The sequence below is a fragment of the Cricetulus griseus genome, chromosome 2, assembly GCF_003668045.3.
Source record: "Cricetulus griseus strain 17A/GY chromosome 2, alternate assembly CriGri-PICRH-1.0, whole genome shotgun sequence".
NCBI lineage: Eukaryota > Metazoa > Chordata > Mammalia > Rodentia > Cricetidae > Cricetulus > Cricetulus griseus.
Genome location: NC_048595.1, coordinates 164707235 through 164726914, shown reverse-complemented (window position 1 = coordinate 164726914; position 19680 = coordinate 164707235). Strand labels below are relative to the sequence as shown.

Below are 19680 nucleotides of genomic sequence, written 5' to 3'. Positions count from 1 at the left end.
GCATACTTAATTGAAAGAGTAAATAGCTAAGATCCATGAGCCCAAGCGACTTAGAGTGGGTTACATCAGACTGTCACCAGCTAGACCAGTTTGTATCCCAGCTTTTTTCACTGTAGTGATCTTTTGAGAATTCTCCCTGTTTTCAAGACAAAATTTTAATGTGTGAAACTTTTTCATTGAGGGCCTTACTATTAAACATCCTCCCCCCCCTTACTCCATTTTTTTACATAAGCAATGCTATTGATCCTTCTGTTAGCATAGGCATGAAAAGAATTGTTTATATGTTCTGGCAGCACTCAGCTACTGCCTCACCTGTTGCCTTCAAAGTCTACTCAATAAACCTGTTTTGTTCCTGAAATTACTTCAAAACAGATTTCAGAGTATGTAATATGCTATGAAACTATATAACCCCATATTAGACTTTAGTTTTCTTAATGTTACTGGATTTTCCTTTGTGTTTTTCAGTTTGTTTTCTTTACTGTCTAAAAAACACAACAAAGTTCTGGAACAAGCCACCCAGTCCTTGAGAGGTTCCCTGAGTTCCAGTGATGTTCCTCTCCCAGATTATGTAAGTAGCTGCCTCATCGTTGTCATAAATTTCTCTGTACTGTTAGAATTATGGGTAACTGTACTTCTTTTCTCTCAAAGTCTGACTGTGCTCTTGGAAACCTTAAAAACTTGTCATGGTTATTATAAAATGGTTGAAGAAAACCAACCTAGCCAGTGATTATTACGAATCAAGATCCTACTAGTTGGATCAAACAAAACAAAAAACTCTCAAGCCAATTACACAAAAAGCAGAAGGAGATATCCAGAGCTTTGTAAAGAGTCTCTTCCTCAAAATTAATTTTAAAAAGGAGCTTGAATTTGGTTCATCTGTACATACTTTATCTTTAGACAATATTATTAAATCATGCATTAGTACTATGTCATTTTTTCCACAAAAAAGTATTGAGTTTATGTTGTTTTGAAGTCCTCCTAATAATATTTTCCATTAATCACAAACCTATAAAATTGATATTTCCGAGAGGAAATGGTCATATTTACTGGTACTTGTCAGTCACAAATATGACGGTGCTATGGTAGAACAAATTTTGTGTTATAATTTGAATTCTATATTGAACATCACAGTTTTTAGTCATTACTTAGCAAGTTTCTTCATCTATAACCTTCAGTAAATCTGAAGCCTCTGCTCCCTAGAGTCACTGGGGAAATCTCACTTGAGACCTTTCACTGTGATCTGTGCTCTAACACTGAGCACATTGAGACTGTGTCTCACACCTTCCCTCATAGTCTTACTGCCTTTGCCCAGAGCTAGTAGAACAGGAACGACTGTGGCTGAATCAGTCCCTATACCAGGGATCCACAAGGTGAATTAAGATAACAGTAGTGGGCCTGCAACTTGACTCAGCTGGTAAAGAGCTTGCTGCTCAAGTGTGATGACCTGAGTTCAATTCCTGGAACCCAGTAAAAGTGGAAGGAGAGATGTATTCCCACAAAATTGTCCCCTGACCTCCCTGAGTACACTGTCTGGAGTGCTTACACACACACAATAATAATAATAATAAAATAAAACTAATTTTTAATAAGTGTAACCTTAAAAATAAGCACTACAAGGTGTTCTTTCATGGTATTTCAGCATTTTATTGGCCATTACCCTTGCCAAGCACTATGTATATGTGACTTGCACGTTTGAAGCCAATCTCTTTGTTATTTTCTTTTAAATTAACCATTAGGAAATGGATGTGTTCCCCCTTTTTTTAAATATTCCTCAGAATTTTAACCTGTTAAGTATTCTTGGCAACAGCCACAGAGTTGTGTGTTCTGGTCTGGCCCCAGGCGGCTTGTTTGTGAAGCTGGAGAAGGAAGAGGAAAGGACCTCTGCAGCCCTGGAGTCCCAGATGTGTGCTTTCTACACCAGACTGGAGACACCATATTAGCAGAGTTTAATAAGTGCTCAAAAATAAGCCTATGTTTTCCTTCTCTCTGTAACACATAGAACACCCAGGGTCTACATAGAGGTTTCTGGGTTTATTAAGAAAATGTTTATATTCATTACACTGTATAATTCACAAGTCAGTTGAGTAACAACATAAAAAGTACATTGTGAGTTGCAAAAATATTAGTGTTAGTTCTTTAGTACAACCATGTTTGTCTAAACACCTCGTGGGAAACCCTTCCATCAAGTTTTAGATAATGAGGAAACTGCTCTGGCTGCTTAAGGGAAAATAATACAAAATCTGTGCTCTAGTCTTCTGTAGAGTGCACCTGGGAGCTATAGAGGTGGTAGGGAGAGCAGCTAAAGCTCTGTGGCTGGTGTGTACATGTTTCTATGAGGCTTTCACAATTTAATTCAGTGAGTGAAGGACAGGCGAGCTTTTGAAAATATTACGTAACCATTCAGACAATTTAATCTTGTGTAACAGCCTAAATAGTTCAGAAAGTGATAGCAAATAAGTTGTAGTTGCTTTTAAACTACCATGCTTTTTATGTTATTGGCCCTATCAGTGACACAGAGGTCTTTTCCTTAGCTCCAGCAATGACCTGTGCAGCTGTCTGAAGTAAGAAAACCCTAACTATGTTCAGGACAGAACCTTAGGAAGTATCTTGTCATTGCTCTTGCAGAGAGCCTTTGAGTTTGTTGTAGGACTGAAGCTGTCATCTCACTCCGGCAGGTAGAAATTAGAAGGACTCCAGTGGTGGTCCTTAGGCGAAGGATGGGATAGGACAACCAGCTGAGCAGTCACAGGAGCAGTTTAGCTCAGTGTGGATCACCCGATGTGGGTAGAGTCTCATGCTCCCTGGAGTCTTGTTTTACTTTGTCTCTCATACGGAACATGAATTCTGTCCAGAGGATACTTGATGAGTGACAGCTAAAAAACATGAGTGCTTCTACGGTAAATAGCAGTGTGTGTAATCTGTGTGAAAACAGCTCTTTCCGAGCATCTGACTATTGGAAAGTGTAAAGATGTCTCTAGGGTCCAAAATTTTGGAGAACCATTGAAGTATGTGACTTATTATATACAAACACATTCTTGCCAATTAAATACATACTGTCTTTATGCTGTAAATATTTCTCTGCCCACACAATTGAATGCACTTTATAGACACAGAAGTTATCATTTTCTAGGCTGAAAAAAAAATAGATTTGGGGGGTGGGGTCATGGGGTTTCCAGGCCAGTGTAGCCTCAAATTCTCTGTACCTTCCTGCTTCTACTTCCAGAATACTGGGTTCCAAGCATGAGCCCAGGGTGTCATGCATGCTAGGTGACCACTCTACTGACTGAGCTGTGTCCCTCACCCTGTGCATAGTAACTGATGGGGATAAAGCCCAGATCTACAAACTGGCATTGGTTAGAGATGCCCTGGGTTGAAAGTCTTCAAGCCCATTGTCTGTGTGGTGTGGAATGAGAATATTTTGATCATTGTCTAGGTAAGGATTTATTTTTAATATGTGATGGACATGAGTAACTGCTGTGCTTGCTTATTAAATTCTTCATTGATCTGTATGTTAGTTTGATTTTAGTTTGATTCTTGAGGAAGTTATAGTATTTCTTCTTTTTTACTTCAAAACAAATAGAACGTTGTTGAATTTCTTGTCTGATCTTATTTGTGCTTCTCTTGGTTTTCAGCTTACTAAACATCAAAGCTATGTTCCTGAAATGTGTCTTTGTGAAGTCATGCTTGCTTATCAATTATCAGTACTGCTCCACATGGAACCCTGAGCTGCCTCGCCATTGAATAGGTTGCCTCGTCCTTTGAGTGGGTAGTGCTTAGCAATAGTCTTTTGTATTTGCTTATTCGACTTGTATCTGCTTTTAAACATTCAGTGTTTTCAGGAATATAGTGAGGAGTATTCTGACCTGATTCCTATACTAGGAAAATTTAACTCTGAGGTCTTCCTGTGTTGTTTATTCTCTCTTTAACATTTCTTGTTAGTGTTTGCTCTTTTGCCTTTGGGCTAGATAGAGAATGTACCATTCACATACCATGGAACAGTTATCTTGGTCATACTGTTATATCAAAAAACAATGAAAATGTAATTGTCATTTTTAAAGCAGTTTCTTTTTTAGCCAGGCATTGGTGGCGCACACCTTTAATCCCAGCACTTAGGAAGCAGAGGCAGGTGGATCACTGTGAGTTCGAAGCCAGCCTGGTCTACAGAGCAAGTTCCAGGACAGGCTCCAAGGCAATACAGAGAAACCCTGTCTTGAAAAACCAAAAAAAAAAAAAAAAAAAAAAAAAAAAAAAAAAAAAAAGCAGTTCCTTTTAGGTATTTCACTTTTGAAATACGTTCATGGTTACTGGCTTTACATGTATTTACTCGAAGTAGAGTGACATTGACTAGTATATTAGTCTTTGACAAGTCTTCTCTTTTGGAATTGCATTAGCATGGTTAAAATGAAGAGTACATACTATTGCATATAAAGAATTTCAAATGCACCAGTAAAATAAAATGGTGGATTTTATGAAAATCTATAACCAAACCTAAGGGATATCCAAAGAGAAATGGAAGGACAATTTTCTGGAAGTAGGGGAGAGGTTGTGGCAGGCCCCTCTGAAGGGAACTGATACTTGAAGTAGATCCTATTGCCTTGTTGTGTTTTGAATTCAATTTTGAGAGTCTTGCTATGTATCCTAGGCTGGCCTTAGAATTCACAGCATAGCCCAGGCTGACTTCAAACATGTGATCCTCTGGCCCTCCACCCACAAGTGCTGGGATTATGGTCCTGCAACACCATGGCCTACTTGGGGAACACTTAGATTGGGAGTTGTGTTGTAGATCCATCCACTGAGACCAGGCTGCACAGGTCTGTATTGTGATCAGTTGTGGTAGTCTGTAGTGGTCACCATCTGTTGCTAATCAAGGTTTCCTTGATGAGGGGCGAGGACTGACTTACCTGTGGGTCTAAGGACAAATGTCTAGAGTGTATTTGGTGATGTGACAATGGTAAGTTCTCCTCTAAGACTTCTCTAGTCCTGAGTAACTAGCTAGGTTTCCAGTACCAGGCATGGTTTCCCTCTTGTTGCATGGATGAAGTCATTTTTTAAAGTAGCATTTAGAGGAGTGGGATCAAAGAAGCAAATACTTTGAAGGAAGTGAAATATGTTTCTTGAGTAGTGACTAGACTTTTTGGACTGCTAGGCAGTGAGCTCCACAGGTACACAAAAGTGTGCATTTCCCAGCATTGCTGTAGAACAAACCACTGATTAGGTTCCACTGAGATGGCTCCATGGGGAAGGATGCTTCCTGCCAAGACTGGTCATTTGAGTTCCATCCCCAGATCCCCACATTGGTGGGAGGACACAGCCAACTCCCACAAGTTGTCCTCTGATCTCTCAGTGTGCACTATCTCATGCCCCTCCCCAACATGAAATTTTAAAAAAAAAATTAATAAAAAACTCTTGTTGGAGTGTGCCTAATCCATTGCATTATTCTGCAGCTTTTTAAAAAGAGAATTTAATCTTTATAGAGATTTATGTGAAAATATCTATATTACATAACTCTTAACTTTATATTGCCTTACACATACATGTTTGAAAATACATGTTACAAATTAAAATGGTTAGCACTGAGAAGTCTGATAGATGAGGAGAAAGGTCACTTCTTTATAGGTGTAGATCTTGGAGTTTTTGCCAGCACACAGATGAATGACTTTTCTTCTCTCTTGGCCCCCAATGACTTGACTTAGTGTTTTGTTTTGTTTAGAGTTTCTCCTTGTACTTCTCAGTTTCCCCTTTTGTTAATTAATCTTAATGAGCATGCAAAATTTCTCAGAACTAAGAAATGACTAAAACACAAATTGTAACATAAGTGCCTTCATCCTTTTCTTGGGTCCCACACTGAGTTGTTTGTCATGTCTTCATAACATCTCTGTGGTATTTCTTGTCCTGTGCTTGGTACTGCTGAGCCACCAGTGAGTTATTTGGAGACCGTCCCTCAGTTTGCATGTGCTGTTTTCTTGTGGTTGTCCTGATGCTGGGCCTCCTTGGGCAGAGTTCTCCAGCATCGTGGGAGTGCACAGTGCTAATGCATGTTGCTGCTGCTGTCTCCCTCAATCCTTCACTAAGGCAATGTCCGCCAAGGTTTTGCATTCTAAACTTGTTTTTCCCTTTGTAATTACTCTGTTCTTGAGAAGTTGCTTAAATTGAGCCAAATACTGCCTATAGCCTGTAACTCACAGATTTTCTGATGATTATTAGTCTTTCTCTTTCCTTCTCATGTATAAGCAGAGAATAGTTTAATATACACTGTAAAATATTTACCATAATAAGCTAATGAGCCTATTCATCACCTCACATGGTTGCCTGTGTATGTATGTGTTTGTGTGTATGTGTGTGTGTGCATGTGTACCTGTTCGAGCATGTACTTTTGAGATCTAGTCTTTTAGCACATATCATGTACATTTAAGAATATTCCTAAGTGCAGTCTACATCTGTACACTAAACCCATGGAACTCATGTGTTGTGCAGCTGAAAGCTCGTGCCCTCTCATGAACATCTGCTGAATGCTCTCTTCCCTACTTCTCAGCTCAAGGTTCCTTACATAAGGGAGATGACGCAGTATTTGTCTTTCTCGTTCTCACACAGCTTATGTCTGTGTTATTCCAAATGGCAGACATTCCTTTTTATGCTGAGCAACACCGTGTTGTGATACAGACACACTTGATCGTTATCCATTCATCTGCCAGGAGGCAGTTAGGTGGCTTCCTGTCTGAGCTCTTGGCAATCATGCCACGGCGAATGTGAAGGCGCTAATGCTGGGGTACTAACTTCATTTTTTCTGAGTGTATACTCAGAAGTGAGGTGGAGTGTTTTATTATTATAATGAAATATGTTTTTTAAAGCTTCTATATTCCTATAGAACCTGTATAAATAGAATTGTTTTTAACCGTCAGATGCAGTTATTTCCTACCTAGAAACTCTACCTGACTTAAGCATAAGTCCAGTCTCCATTTCACTATTGCACTGTTCTGGCTGGGAATTGGAATCCCATTTTTCCTGAGGGCAGGTCTGCTTCCATTGTTATTTGGGAACTGTTAGTTGGCAGACTCCCACCTTGTGTGTAAGGGCCAGTTCCCTCTGGAGAGGCAGGTGTGTTGAGGGAAGGCTGTCTTCTCAGTCATTCTGAGAGGATACTTTCCCAGTGCTTCTGCAGGAATGTGGTACACAGCTCTTGTTAAGGACTTTAAGAGATTATTTAAGATACTTAAAATATTTTTTAAGTTCCTTCCTGTGGCTTCTAAGAAGAAATAGGGCATGTTTGCATGGACAATGGCAGTGATTGATTAGTGTTCTAAGTGAAATTTAAAGAGCGCAGAAAAAAAAACCCATGAATATTAAATTCAGCACTAATGTGTGGTGCATTTATTTTTTAAGAGGGAAAACCTAATCAATTTCTGTTTCTCTTTCTTCCCATCCTAGGGAAAACAGTTTTCTTACCCAACCACTGTATGGAACTGGTGTGACAACACCTTTCCTGGTGGTGTCTGCAAGTTTCCTTTTATCTGGTCAAGAAACCCATTTTGATTTTTCTGTTTGCCTGCATTCTGGTTGCTTTTTCTTCTCTTTCTCTCTTTCTGCCTGAGTCGTTGTTCCTAATTGGGGAGGGGGGGTCTACTATTTGGAATTTTCTTTGATTTACCCTTGATTTACATGGCAAATAGAAAGCAGCTGTCCACTTAAACATCTCATTCTTGAAACCATCGTCCCCTCCAGCGTCATCTGGAAATAATGTAGCCTGTAAAACAAAGCTAAGAAGAAAAGGCAATGTTTGTTTTATGTGGGATGAATGATTTCTGTTGGGGTCCTTTAATTCGGCTATTATGAGGGTTATTAAAAAGCAGTATTACAAAAGAGGTTTAAATGAAAAGAATTTTTTGAGCTGGTATCTTATTATTACAGTTGATTATAGTCAAAGCTACAAATGTTTTAGAAATGGCACTTTATTTTAGTTTCTCCAAATAAGACCCAAAAAGCCAGTAATCTTACTCATTGTGTGAGTGGAAATTCAATCTTTTCCTTGATTGACTTAATTTCTGAAAACAAATTGTATTTGAGAATTCAGTTTTAGCTTTTTTTAGTTTTTTTCATGGATTTCTGAAAAATCCTTACAAGAAGAACCCTTGCAAGGATATTTGAGGACCATCAAGGAAGTGTGGAGAAGAGCCATGAAACACATCAGGCCTTCTAGACTTAGAGCATTGTTCAAGTCAGTGCATTCCAAGTGAAGCCTCGGCACCTTAATGTATTCATGAAATACTTGAGTTTCTAAGATATTGATGTGAAGGTTCCTGTAATGGGAATTAGAAAAGCAAGGTGACTCTGGCTTTGACGGATGCCAGAGTACATTCTGATATTTTTTTGTATATTACTTCCATATAGCTACTGTTTAAGAACTATACTTTCAGTGCTTAAATGGAGGCACTTAGCATGTCCGTTTAACTCACTAGGGTGGGCAGATTTGGCTATTTTCTTACATTTGAGTAACCTGTAGTCTCTTCTGGTATCTTCTGAGGCCTTAAATCTCTATTTTGTGAAAGGACCTAAGGAGTATGTGGTGTTCCCTTCCATGAAGTGCCGGTGAGCCGGCAAGCATAATGGGTGACTCCTGCTCTGAAGGTCATGCTTTCAGCCTATATTGTTGGCTTAACAACGTATAGATTGAGTGACTTAAACACTAGACACAAACTTCTTCTCACAGTTTGTAGGCTAGCACAAGTCCTTGTTCAGTGTGCTTAAGGAACCTTTAGTCAGTGCCCGTACCCAGCTCTTCTTGTCTCTGCTCATAGGGCGCTGGCCCTGTCTGACAGCCCTGCCCCCTCACCCACTCACCTCCTAAAAAGGAGCCCTCTCCCCTTCATACCCAAATTGATATATCCATGTGAATTTGGAAAACAGTGAAGGACAAATTAAAAGAATTTTGTTGTTAACTAACTTATGAAGCATGAAGCAATTCGGTCAAACTGACAGGAATGAAGCTTGATTCTTTGAGTATTTCTTCATCTGTGGTTCAACTTATGAACTATACCTGATATGAAACAACCTAATAACCAAATAAATCTAGTTGGTTAACAGCCAGACATCTAAATGGCTCATTCCCTGGTAGATGGTATCATAATGACACAGGTGAAAAAGATACTAGACTCTTTTTACTGGTGATATTTGTATAGAAGCTTTGGTTTTGTTATTTGAAGATATATGTTTGTGTTATATGTGAAAAGGTGAGTAATTGTGACGCATTCTAATTTTGTTTTCCCCACTGTCCTTGGGACCTGAGCTTCCACTGGAAAACATTATATAATAGATGTAAAATAAAAGCAATTAAGTAAAAACCTTTGATCTTGAGTTTGAATAGGAGTGATCTGTATGAGTTTTTTTTTTTTTGTCTCTTCATATCTATTGCTGTGTCTAGTCATTTTACTTCTACTCTTTGAACTCACAAAAACAGTGACCAACCCAACAATAGCTTTGATCATCTCAGCACCGAACCTTCCTCTAAAAGAAACCAAGCTATTCTGCCTCTTATGGAGGATGACAAGGTAACAAGGTAGAGGAAGGGAAACCCCCTTATAGATAATAACCAATAGTGAGGGAATTGGAATATTACCAGGTTACAAACCCCAGAAACATGAGAGCTTGTGGCCGCTAACTTAACAGAAAGAAACTGCTTTAGATCTCATTCATCCCGGTGCAGAACATACCCACCTGTGAAGTGGTTTTTGCAGAAAACAAACCAAAACACAAACAAAAAAACAATCTGTCCAAGTCTCTAGGTCTGTTACCAATTTAAATATCAAAAAGGACCTCTTGCACAGTATGTGCAGATCAATGGAGAGTTGCACGCCTTTTTCACTAGAAACTTGAATGTCACAGGTTCTCCTAACAAAATAGGAAGGAGGTAACTACACAGGTCTGTCTGTCTTTCTCTCTTTCTCTTTGTTTGTTTCATTTGGTTTGGGTTTTGTATTATGTTTTGAGACAAGGTCTTACTATGCAGCCCAGGCTGGTCTAGAACCCACAGCAATCCTTCTGTTTCATTATTACATGTTCTATTTTTTTATATTACATTGATAACTGTATAAAGAATTTGAATTTATAGTTTTACAAAGGGGAACTATGAAGATGAAAAATAGACTATAGAAAATTTATATTCTCTATGCATGAGTAATGATAGATATATGTCCCCCTGCCATTTCCAGGGGGAAGAACATTTAAATTCTTATTATATAAATCACATTGTATGTCTGAGTAATCTCTATGAACAGATTATGGATTCAGACATTCCTGAGTTTGAAACCTGGTTATTTCTCATAACAGCTATATAACAATAAAGCTTAATCTGTGTTTTGATTTCTACATCTGAAAATAAGCACAACAATCCTATTAATGCTAGGCATGGTTGCTCACATCTGTAGTCCCAGCACTCTAGAGGCTGAGGCAGGAGGATCACCAGTAATTTGAGGCCAGCCATGGCTTCCAAAGCCTGGATTACATAGTGAGATCCTGTCTCAAAAACAATAACAAATTCTGTTAATTACTTCTCTGTTATTTCTCAATTAGACTCCCAGTAGCTGAGTGAGATAGACAGAGCATATTACCCATAAACATGCATCTAAAACATTCATTTATTCAAATTATGTTTTTCCCACAACACTGAGTGAGCAATGATGAGGGGACAGATGCAGGAATCCTGCCTCAGAGAGATAGTACAAAAAAAAAAAAAAGTATGTCTCATTTAGCAAGCAGATAAATGCATAATTATAAGTAGAGCTAGGGAAAATATCAGGGACATCATCCAAGAGGAGCTTGAGAATCCTAATTTAGACTTAGGGACATAAAGTATGTCATAGACACCTCTGATGTTTAACCGACCTGCTAGATGAGTAGACAATTGAGCTAGCCAGGAGAAGAATGGGGATACTGTATTTAACAACATGTTCAAAGGCCCCGAGACAGAAAGCTGACCAATATGTCTTAGAGACTGGAGACATAGATGAGTGCCAGGCTGTGCCAAAGGTGATGGTTCACTTATTGTATGAAATTAGACTATTAGCCACAGTTCAAATGGACTCGCTGAAGAATTTGAGCAATGGAGTGATCAGCCTTGATGTTCCTGTATAAAATACAGTAGCTAAATGGTTTTAATGGGCAAGAGTTGAGATCTGTGAGAGGCGAGGTTGTGGTAACCTCAGAAAACATAAAACTGCAGGAGCTTAACTAAGATGCACTGAGCTGTGGTGAGAAGGTGACATCAGAGGAAAGGGGGATCCACCCAGAGTATCCATCCTTTAGAAGCTGGATAGAAAACAGAGTGCTGACAAGGAATTGGAGAGACCCGAAGATGGTACATGGTGTCAGGTAGGCATATGTGCTGGCTAGTTTTGTCACCTTGACACAAGTTGTAGTTCATTTTGGAAGAGAGAACCCCAACTGGAAAAAAAAAAAATGTTCCCACTAGACTGGCTAGTGGGGAAGTCTATGGTGCATTTTCTTGATTGATGATTGATGTCAGAGGGCCCAGCTCCCTCGCTGTGGCCAGTGCCACCACTGGTTGGTGGTAGTCCTGCATGATATAAGAAATCTGGCTGAGTAGGCCAGTAAGCAGCACCCCTCCATGGCCTCTGCATCAGCTCCTGCCTCCAGGTTCCTGCCCTGTTTGAGTTCCTGCCCTGACCTGACTTCCCTCATGCTGTAGTATGACCTGATAGATGAAAGATGAAATAAACCCTTTTCCTCTCCAAGTTGCTTTTGGTAGTGGCTTATCGTAACAATGGAAACCTAACTAGGACAGCATATCTTTGTTTGTTTGTTTGTTTGTTTGTTTGTTTGTTTGTTTTTCGAGACAGGGTTTCTCAGTGGCTTTGGAGGCCGTATTGGAACTAGTTCTTGTAGACCAGGCTGGTCTCAAACTCACAGAGATCCACCTGCCTCTGCCTCCCAAGTGCTGGGATTAAAGGAGTGCGCCACCAACGCCTGGCAGGACAGCATATTTTAAAGAATCAGTTGTGAGCTGGAGATTGAGTATAACCTGATGATGAAAGTGTTCTTTGGTTTTAGCACAACAGAGGTAGCAGCTAGGCACTCAGAGCTTGGGAATGTAGTGTTTGACTAGTACTCGGTGACAGCTAAATTAATGCTAAGGTTGTTTTAAGAATAGATTGCTTTAGTTGAAGTCTAAGAAAAGGCATAGGTTTTTTTTTTTTTTCATGTCTTATATTTAGCCTTTCTTACTGTGTCTGTTGTTGTTGTCGTTGTCATTTTACCATGCTCTATAATGGGCACTAATTATAATAGGTGAGCTTGTCAAAAATACGGTTTAGGGGCAAGGGAAATGGCTAAACTAAAGAGCCACACAGCACGAGAACATGAGTTCAGATCCCCAGAACCTGAAAAAAATCAAGGCACAGTGGCTTGTACTTATAATCCCAGTGTTGAGGGGGTGGAGAAAGAAGGATTCCTAGGGCTTTCTGGCCAACCAGTCTAGCCAAATCAATGAACTCCAGGTCCAGTGAGAGACCCTATCTCAAAAAAAATAAAAATAAAAAAAAAAATAAGGTGGGGAGTGATTGAAGAGGACACCCAGCATCAACCTCAGACAGCCACATGTGTCTTACAGTGATCATCAGCCTGTGTGCAATTCAGAGAAAATACTCCTTAAAAGCAAGTATCAATGTGTTGACTTCACAAATGTTAGTCATTTTCCTATCAAAAGATAGAGGAGGAAAAGACTTTGAGAACTGAGTACCAGTGAAGGAAATGAGGGCTGTCTAACAAAGTATGACAACTCCATGTGTGTCTGTGCGTGTGTGCCAACTCAAAGAAGCTGTACATTGTTGTTTTTTTCTTATGCTTTTATCCTGGTGTCCTTACTATTATATTACTTCTGTCCAATGAGTTCAAAGCACTTACAGTCATCAAGTCATTTATTTCTTGGATTTATTGAATGGGCACCCATTGTTCAAAAGCCTGTGGGCGTAAGTACACAGTTATAAGTGCACACAAATTAAATGTAATAGCACAGGAATAAGAGAGAAAGCCTGCTGGATTGCTGCTTTGCCTGTGAGGAATGCTATACTCTCTATAAAGAAAGAAAAGAAAAGAGTAAGAAGGGGAAAACCAACAACCTAGAATTCATTCTGAGAGCTACAGAAGAGTTTGTCAAAGGAATGGTCATGGTGTGCTGTTCAGAGAAACCTAATTGAACTGTGAGGGCATTCTGGAACACACTCCTGCTCTCCCAGACCTAGATTTTTGCTCCAGAAACAAAGCATAAGAAATTCTTGTTCCTCCCTCTGTCTGCAATAGACATTCAAAGGGGAATTGGTGGACTGCCATTTTCTCCATGCAGTGTCATACAATGTGTGGCATAGTCTTAGTTGGAATGCCAGCTAAATCTTAGGCTCACTTCTGTCAACTTTTTAACATAGAGAAGTGTGTGTCTCCTTTATGTTTCCTGTAGTCCAGGGTTTATGAAAATGCTATTTTCAGTTTAGTAGTAAAAACTTAAGTTATGCTAAATTACTTTAAGAGAAGTAGAGCCTGGATTCTCAAAAGTAAAAAGTCAATCAAAGATTACAAAGTTAAAAATTCAGAAATAGCAATTCCTTATTTCAGAACCAGAAGGCCCATGTTGGAGGAGAGCCTCCCTGGCCCAGTGCTTGTCCTTGGGTGGGGGGGTGCTGATGAAGGAGCTGGTAACGAAGCTACTTTGTTTCTATTTACACACTGGTTTCTTGAATTCTAAAATTACAATTTTGAAATTTTTTTAAGTTTAAAAGAAAAAATATGAGAATTTAGAGACAGACCATCATAGGTAGTAAATATTTGGAATCATTTTTGAATTTCACTTCATACGTAATTCCCAGAGTCCTGGCCTGTAACAAGCAGCTTGTTGGCCCTCACTCTAGAAGGCATGTTTTTTTTTTTTGTTTTTGTTTATTTTTGGCTATTTGGGGAGACATTGGCAGAAACTGCTGATAAATTTATGTTCCACCCTTGGGTGCTTTCTTGTTCTGGAATCCCCTTAGATGGGGGCTCTGATGAAGTATTGTAGTCCTGAATGGGATAGTCCCTGTACTCCTTCATGCAGGCCTCTCTCTACACCATATCTGTGTGCCCTCCCTTTTCTCTGCCTTTATAACACAGCTCTCCCCACAGGACCCATGAGTTCTACCTTTTCATAGAATCATTCCTTATTTGTTAAGTGTGTGACGTGTGTCATCTGGGAACCTCAGGATGGTCACCATGGGAGAAGTGAATAAACCATATCACTCAGCCTGGTGCTCTGAATTCCTAATCAAACTTCCCTATCAGCCCAGATGGCAGAGAAGCCCAGCCTCCTGGGCACATGGTCATTCAGTGTCCACATTATCAAAGCTCTTATGGGCTACATGGCATTTTCAACTAGCACCTGCCTTTAAAGGTTTTGTTTAAGGCAGATTGCCCCTGTTGCATTGTATATGCAGCTAATACACTGTGGAGTTTTCCTACTGTGCTTTTGTCTGCCTTTAGGTTTTCTTATTCTTTTTGCTCAACATGTCTAATTTGTCATACAATTTACACAGATTTTAATAGACTTAAAGTTGAAGCCACTGAGAAGGCTACAATCATTCTTTTATTTGGCTTAACACACCAGAGTTAGAGATAACTGTGACTTTTGGATAATTACCAGCAAGTTAGTCCAAATAATGTCATAACACATTTCTTACATATTAACCAAGTGTGCAGGAATGCTCTGCTTCCCAAAATGCTTGCTTAGAGAGGCACTGCCACTGAGGAGTGCTGTGAGATTCCTAAATTGGTTTGTTACTGCCATCACCTAACTCCAAAGTGCAGAATCAAACCCAGAGCCTTGCTTATTATGCTGGGCAAGTGTTGTACCACTGACTACATATATTTAGGGATATTTTAGCTGGTGGTTAGGTTTGTTGAAAGTGGTGGTATAGGGAGTACATATGCACATGTGTATATGGGGATCCAAGGTCAGCCTCGAGTGTCATTCCTTAGACTAGGCTGGCTGCCCAGCTAGTGACCCCCAGAAATCAGCTGTGACTACTTCCCCAGTGCTGGGATTACAAACACACACCACCACACCCAATTCTAGGGGGTGGTGGAGGGCAGCCTCGTGAGTCAGTTCTCTCCTGCCTTTGTGTGCATCCCTTAAGGATCAAACTGGGGTCCACACGCTTGCATGGAAAGCACTTCATTGTTTTCAGAATCAAACACAGAGCCTTGCCGTCTTCCCAGCCCTCACTGGTTTTGTTGGTAAAAGAAGTTTTTTCTGTAATTGTCCTGTGCATATTTATATTTAGATCCTTGCCAAAGTTAAATGAATGACACTCATTATGAAAAAGACTTTCTGTCATCCTGTCCCTTGTTGAGAAAGAAGGATTCAAATGTGTATGGTATACATTTGAGATAGTGTGCCATCTACCATCTCCAGCTCTGGGTCTCAGGGAAAGTATGCTTTGCCTCTAACTAATAAAAACCTGAAAATGCCTGTTTCTCATTTACAATGGGACAGCTGACCAGAGAATTATGACCACTTCCTTTTATCTGATGCTAATTTCTTATCTTTTCCTTAATAGTCAAAGACCAGGAAATCAAACTAAAAGAGCAAAATGATTTGTCTTTTTATTTTGCTGAAACAAGGGCTCATTCATTTTACCCAAACTCAAAATCATCCCGCTCCTGTCTCAGCCTCTTTAGTGGTGGAATGACAAGCATGTACAACCACACCCATCCAAAAAGCCAGTTTTCATTGGCACAGATTTCCATAGCACTTAACAGTTCCTGAGTCGTTTTTTAAATCAGACAACCCTGTAACTTGGCAGTATAGATAGGCGCTGTATTTCTGGTTAACAAGAGAGTTGCTTTCCTTGGAGGTTGAAGGAGTTGTTTACCTCAGAGCAGTCTTTGGGCTTCTGTTCAGCATTCTTGCCATCTCATTAGGGTATGGCTGTGAACACATACTGTTACTCTTACCAAAGGTCGAGCCCTGTCCCGAGTTCCTGCTTTACCCATTCAGTTCTTAAGGCATCAGCATGGGATAGGTCCAGGAAGGTTTTCTTGTCACTTTAGTCCCAGCAGAAGCCATGATGTGGCAACCAGTTCAGTGCCTTCTAGTAGTAAGTGACAGAAATAAGCAAATGTTGTTTGAAGGCTTGACAGACTGTAGAAAACATCATTATTATATTACTTCCTATTGAGGTCACTGTGCTTCGAGAAATGCCACCAAGTGAACCTGGTGGCCATGGATAATACAACTTGGAAGCTTTTGCTTACAGCACAGTTGTTACCACAGGGTTTTCTGTGTAGTTATCTTCTTCCCCATAACAACACAATCTCTTCCTTATCCCCAAAACAACCCAGGTAAGCTAAGAGCTGCATTACAGGGGACTGGGCCCATGGGCTATTGGTGAAGTGCATGTCATGCAAGTAAAAACCTAAGTTTGGCTCCCCGCACAGAAAGGGCTAGGCATGGTAACACATGCCTGTAAGATTATTGGAGAGGCAGACAGTAAGGTCCTGGAGCTCACTGGCCACAAGTCTAACTGCATATGCTAGCTTCTGGTTCTTCAAGAGACCCTGTCTCAAAAAGTAAGATGGAAAGCAATAGAGGACACCCAGCATAGATCTCTGGCCTCCATGTGTGCACACAAACACACACTAAAGAGGTGCATATTTTGGATCTGGAGAGATGGCCTAATGGTTAAGAGCATTGGCTATTCTTCCAGAGGTCCTGAGTTCAATTCCCAGCGACCACATGGTGTCTTACAACCATCTGTAATGAAATCTGGTGCCTTCTTCTGGTGTGCAGGTGTACATGCAGATAGAGTACGTATATATCAAATAAATCTTTCAAAGAAAAAGAGTTGCATATAGCAAAGGAAGAGGTAGGGGATCACATTCCTTTTTAACAAGTAAATCATTACTTGTAGGTGGAATTCTTCTGTCCTGCCATCCCACTCCCAAATAACCACGCAGAGACTTATTATCAATTATAAATGCTTGACTGATAGCTCAGTTTGTTACTAACTAGCTCTTATAAATTAAGCCAAATTTCTTATCTACACTCCACCATGTCACTCTGCATCTTTTCTCAGTTATGACAAGTTCATCTCCTGTTTCCTCAGTATCTCTTCTCAACTCCCCAGACTCTTGCTCCTCTTTCTCATGTTCTCTTTTTGTCTGCCAGTTCCACCTAACCTCTACCTGTCCAGCTGCTGGCCAGTCAGCTTCTTTATTAAGGCAGTCACAGTAACGTATATTCATACAATGCAAAGGAATATACCATAGTCACTGAGAACACTCCTGAGATAGTCTTGTTCTAGATCGAATCAACTCTTTCTCTGCCTCAAAAGGATCGTCCTCATGTTACATAATAAGTTTTTGCTTTTATTTTAATTTTAGTCTTTCATTTATTGAGAATTTCTAAAAACATCTTCCCAGGAAATAAAAGTAGCCATCTGCCTCAGCATACACACACACACACACACACACACACACACACACACACACACACACACACACACAGTTGATGGCAGTTAGCATGGTGATAGGCAGCCCTGACTCGGGATGTGACATTTACTGGGTAGCATTCTAAGTTGAGCCATCTGAAGTCTAACCTTATTTAGGCTGCAGATACTCAGTTCAACTCCCCCACAATTGATTTCATAGCATATGAACATAAAGACATTGCAATGAATGAAAATTTTTGAATTTTTAAGCATATAATCACAAACAACAATAATTGAAAATGGGACATATATACATACATACATACATACATACATACATACATACATACATACATACATACTTTGGGTGCCTTGGAAGTTTAGAAAATATAAACCCACTCACATTTGTACTGGGGATATCTTGACACTTGCTGTGGCAAATGTTCTCTATTAACATAAAGACTAGCAGACTGCTTTTGAAATCAATTTCTGCAGTAAGAAATAAATAGCAAATTTAGCATAGGGCCACCTTCTGAAATTTTTGAATGGTGATTGCTGGGCAGTAGACAATTCCCATGGCAACATCAGTGAGCCCTGGCTCTAATTGTAGGTACAGACTTAGTCACCCCCATTGCCACTGACCTTGACTGAATTGTGGGTCTTAGTAGTTGCCTGGACAAAAAATGTGGGCGTTGGTCCTGCTCATTAGGCAACTGTAACCAAAGCTTTTGATCATCTTAGTGGAATATGAGAGTAATGCTGCAGGGTCTAAGTCAGGATGTGCTCAGTTAGGGTCACCTGTATCAGTTAGAGTCCCAGCATTAGACTTGAAGTATTCTTTAACATATTTCTAAAGAAATTAACTGTTTAGTGTAACAATAGTATTTAAGTTTTCAAAATTCTCAGGTTAAGAGCTCAGAATTTTAATGCATATTTTTATTCCTCAATAAGCTGAATGTATCTTAATGTTTTGCTCTTAAATGTTTCCTTATTAGTATTTGTGTCCATTCTGTGCATTCATGTTTGTGTGTATGTGTGTGTGTATCTCTGTGTGTGTTTGTGTATTTCTGTGTGTGTGTGTGCATGCGTGCGTGCGTGCGTGCGTGCGTGAGCTGGACCTACAGGCTGGAGTTGTAAACTGCCCAAAATGAGTGGTGGGATCCAAACTCAGGTCCTCTGGAAAGACACCCAGTGCTGTTAGTCACTGAGCCATCTCTCACCCCATTCATCCCCAGCCCCAAACAGTGTCAGCACAGCCCTTTCTCATACCTCACATACTTCCAAACAGAAGCAACTACTGACTTATGTGATTCCTTTTCTGAATCTAGCAAAAGATCAGAACCTTCTCCTCTGTTGACTTACTGTGATCACATGAACAGGCTAACTCCCAAAACTTCCAAAATTCCTGAAACTATTCAAGTTGTAATTTTTTATTACAAAGTTGAATCTGGTCTGCATATGCTATATTGAGTGTTTTAGTGGCATTTGGTTTTTGCTTTTGAATGAACTTTACCACATTTTGAAGTCACATACTTGCATTCAGGCAAAATATCATATACATAAATATAAATAAATATATTTTAAATGCTTCTGCAGTCTTATATATTTGCTATATAAATGTTTACTCATTTTTAGCTAAAGTATTTTATAGTAAACCCTGAAATTTTATCTTTTCATACTTTGATATACATCTACAAAAATAATGTTTTTTTTCTCTTATAATCTCACACCATGTCTTAATTAAGGTTTCTGTTGTTGTGAAGAGACACCATGACCACAGCAATCCTTACAAAGGAAAACATTTCATTGGGGCTGGCTTACAGTTTCATAGGTTTAGTCAGTTATCATCATGGCGGGAAGCATGGTGGCATGCCAGCAAATATGGTGCTAGAGAGATAGGTGAGAGGTCTACATGGGATCCACAAGCAGCAGGAAGAGAATGAGCTAAGACCTCAGAGCCCACACCTCACCCCCCACACTTCCTCCAACAATGCCACACCTCTCAATGCGCCAGTCCCTGTGAGCTGTGGGGCCATTTTATTCCAACTACTCTATACCATTATCATATCCAACATAAGCAGTAATATTCCCAAGGCATAATCTCATGTAGCATAATCATATTTCTTCTGAATTCTCAGAAATGGCTGTTGGCAATGTGTTAAAATTAGAATTAAAATTCACACATTTGGTTGTTATGTCTTCTAAGACTAAATTAGAA

The 19680-nt window shown here is 39.7% G+C and overlaps 1 protein-coding gene across 5 annotated transcripts in view; it reads left to right on the top strand.

Annotated features, from left to right (window-relative positions):
- Positions 1-19680, top strand: part of Dym (dymeclin) — a 257330-nt gene that overhangs the window by 174293 nt on the left and 63357 nt on the right. For all 5 annotated transcript variants that reach the window (XM_027397915.2, XM_027397914.2, XM_027397913.2 and 2 more), the window contains one exon: positions 466-568. In XM_027397915.2, the coding sequence (XP_027253716.1) occupies positions 466-568 (103 nt within the window). The remainder of the gene's footprint in view (positions 1-465; positions 569-19680) is intronic.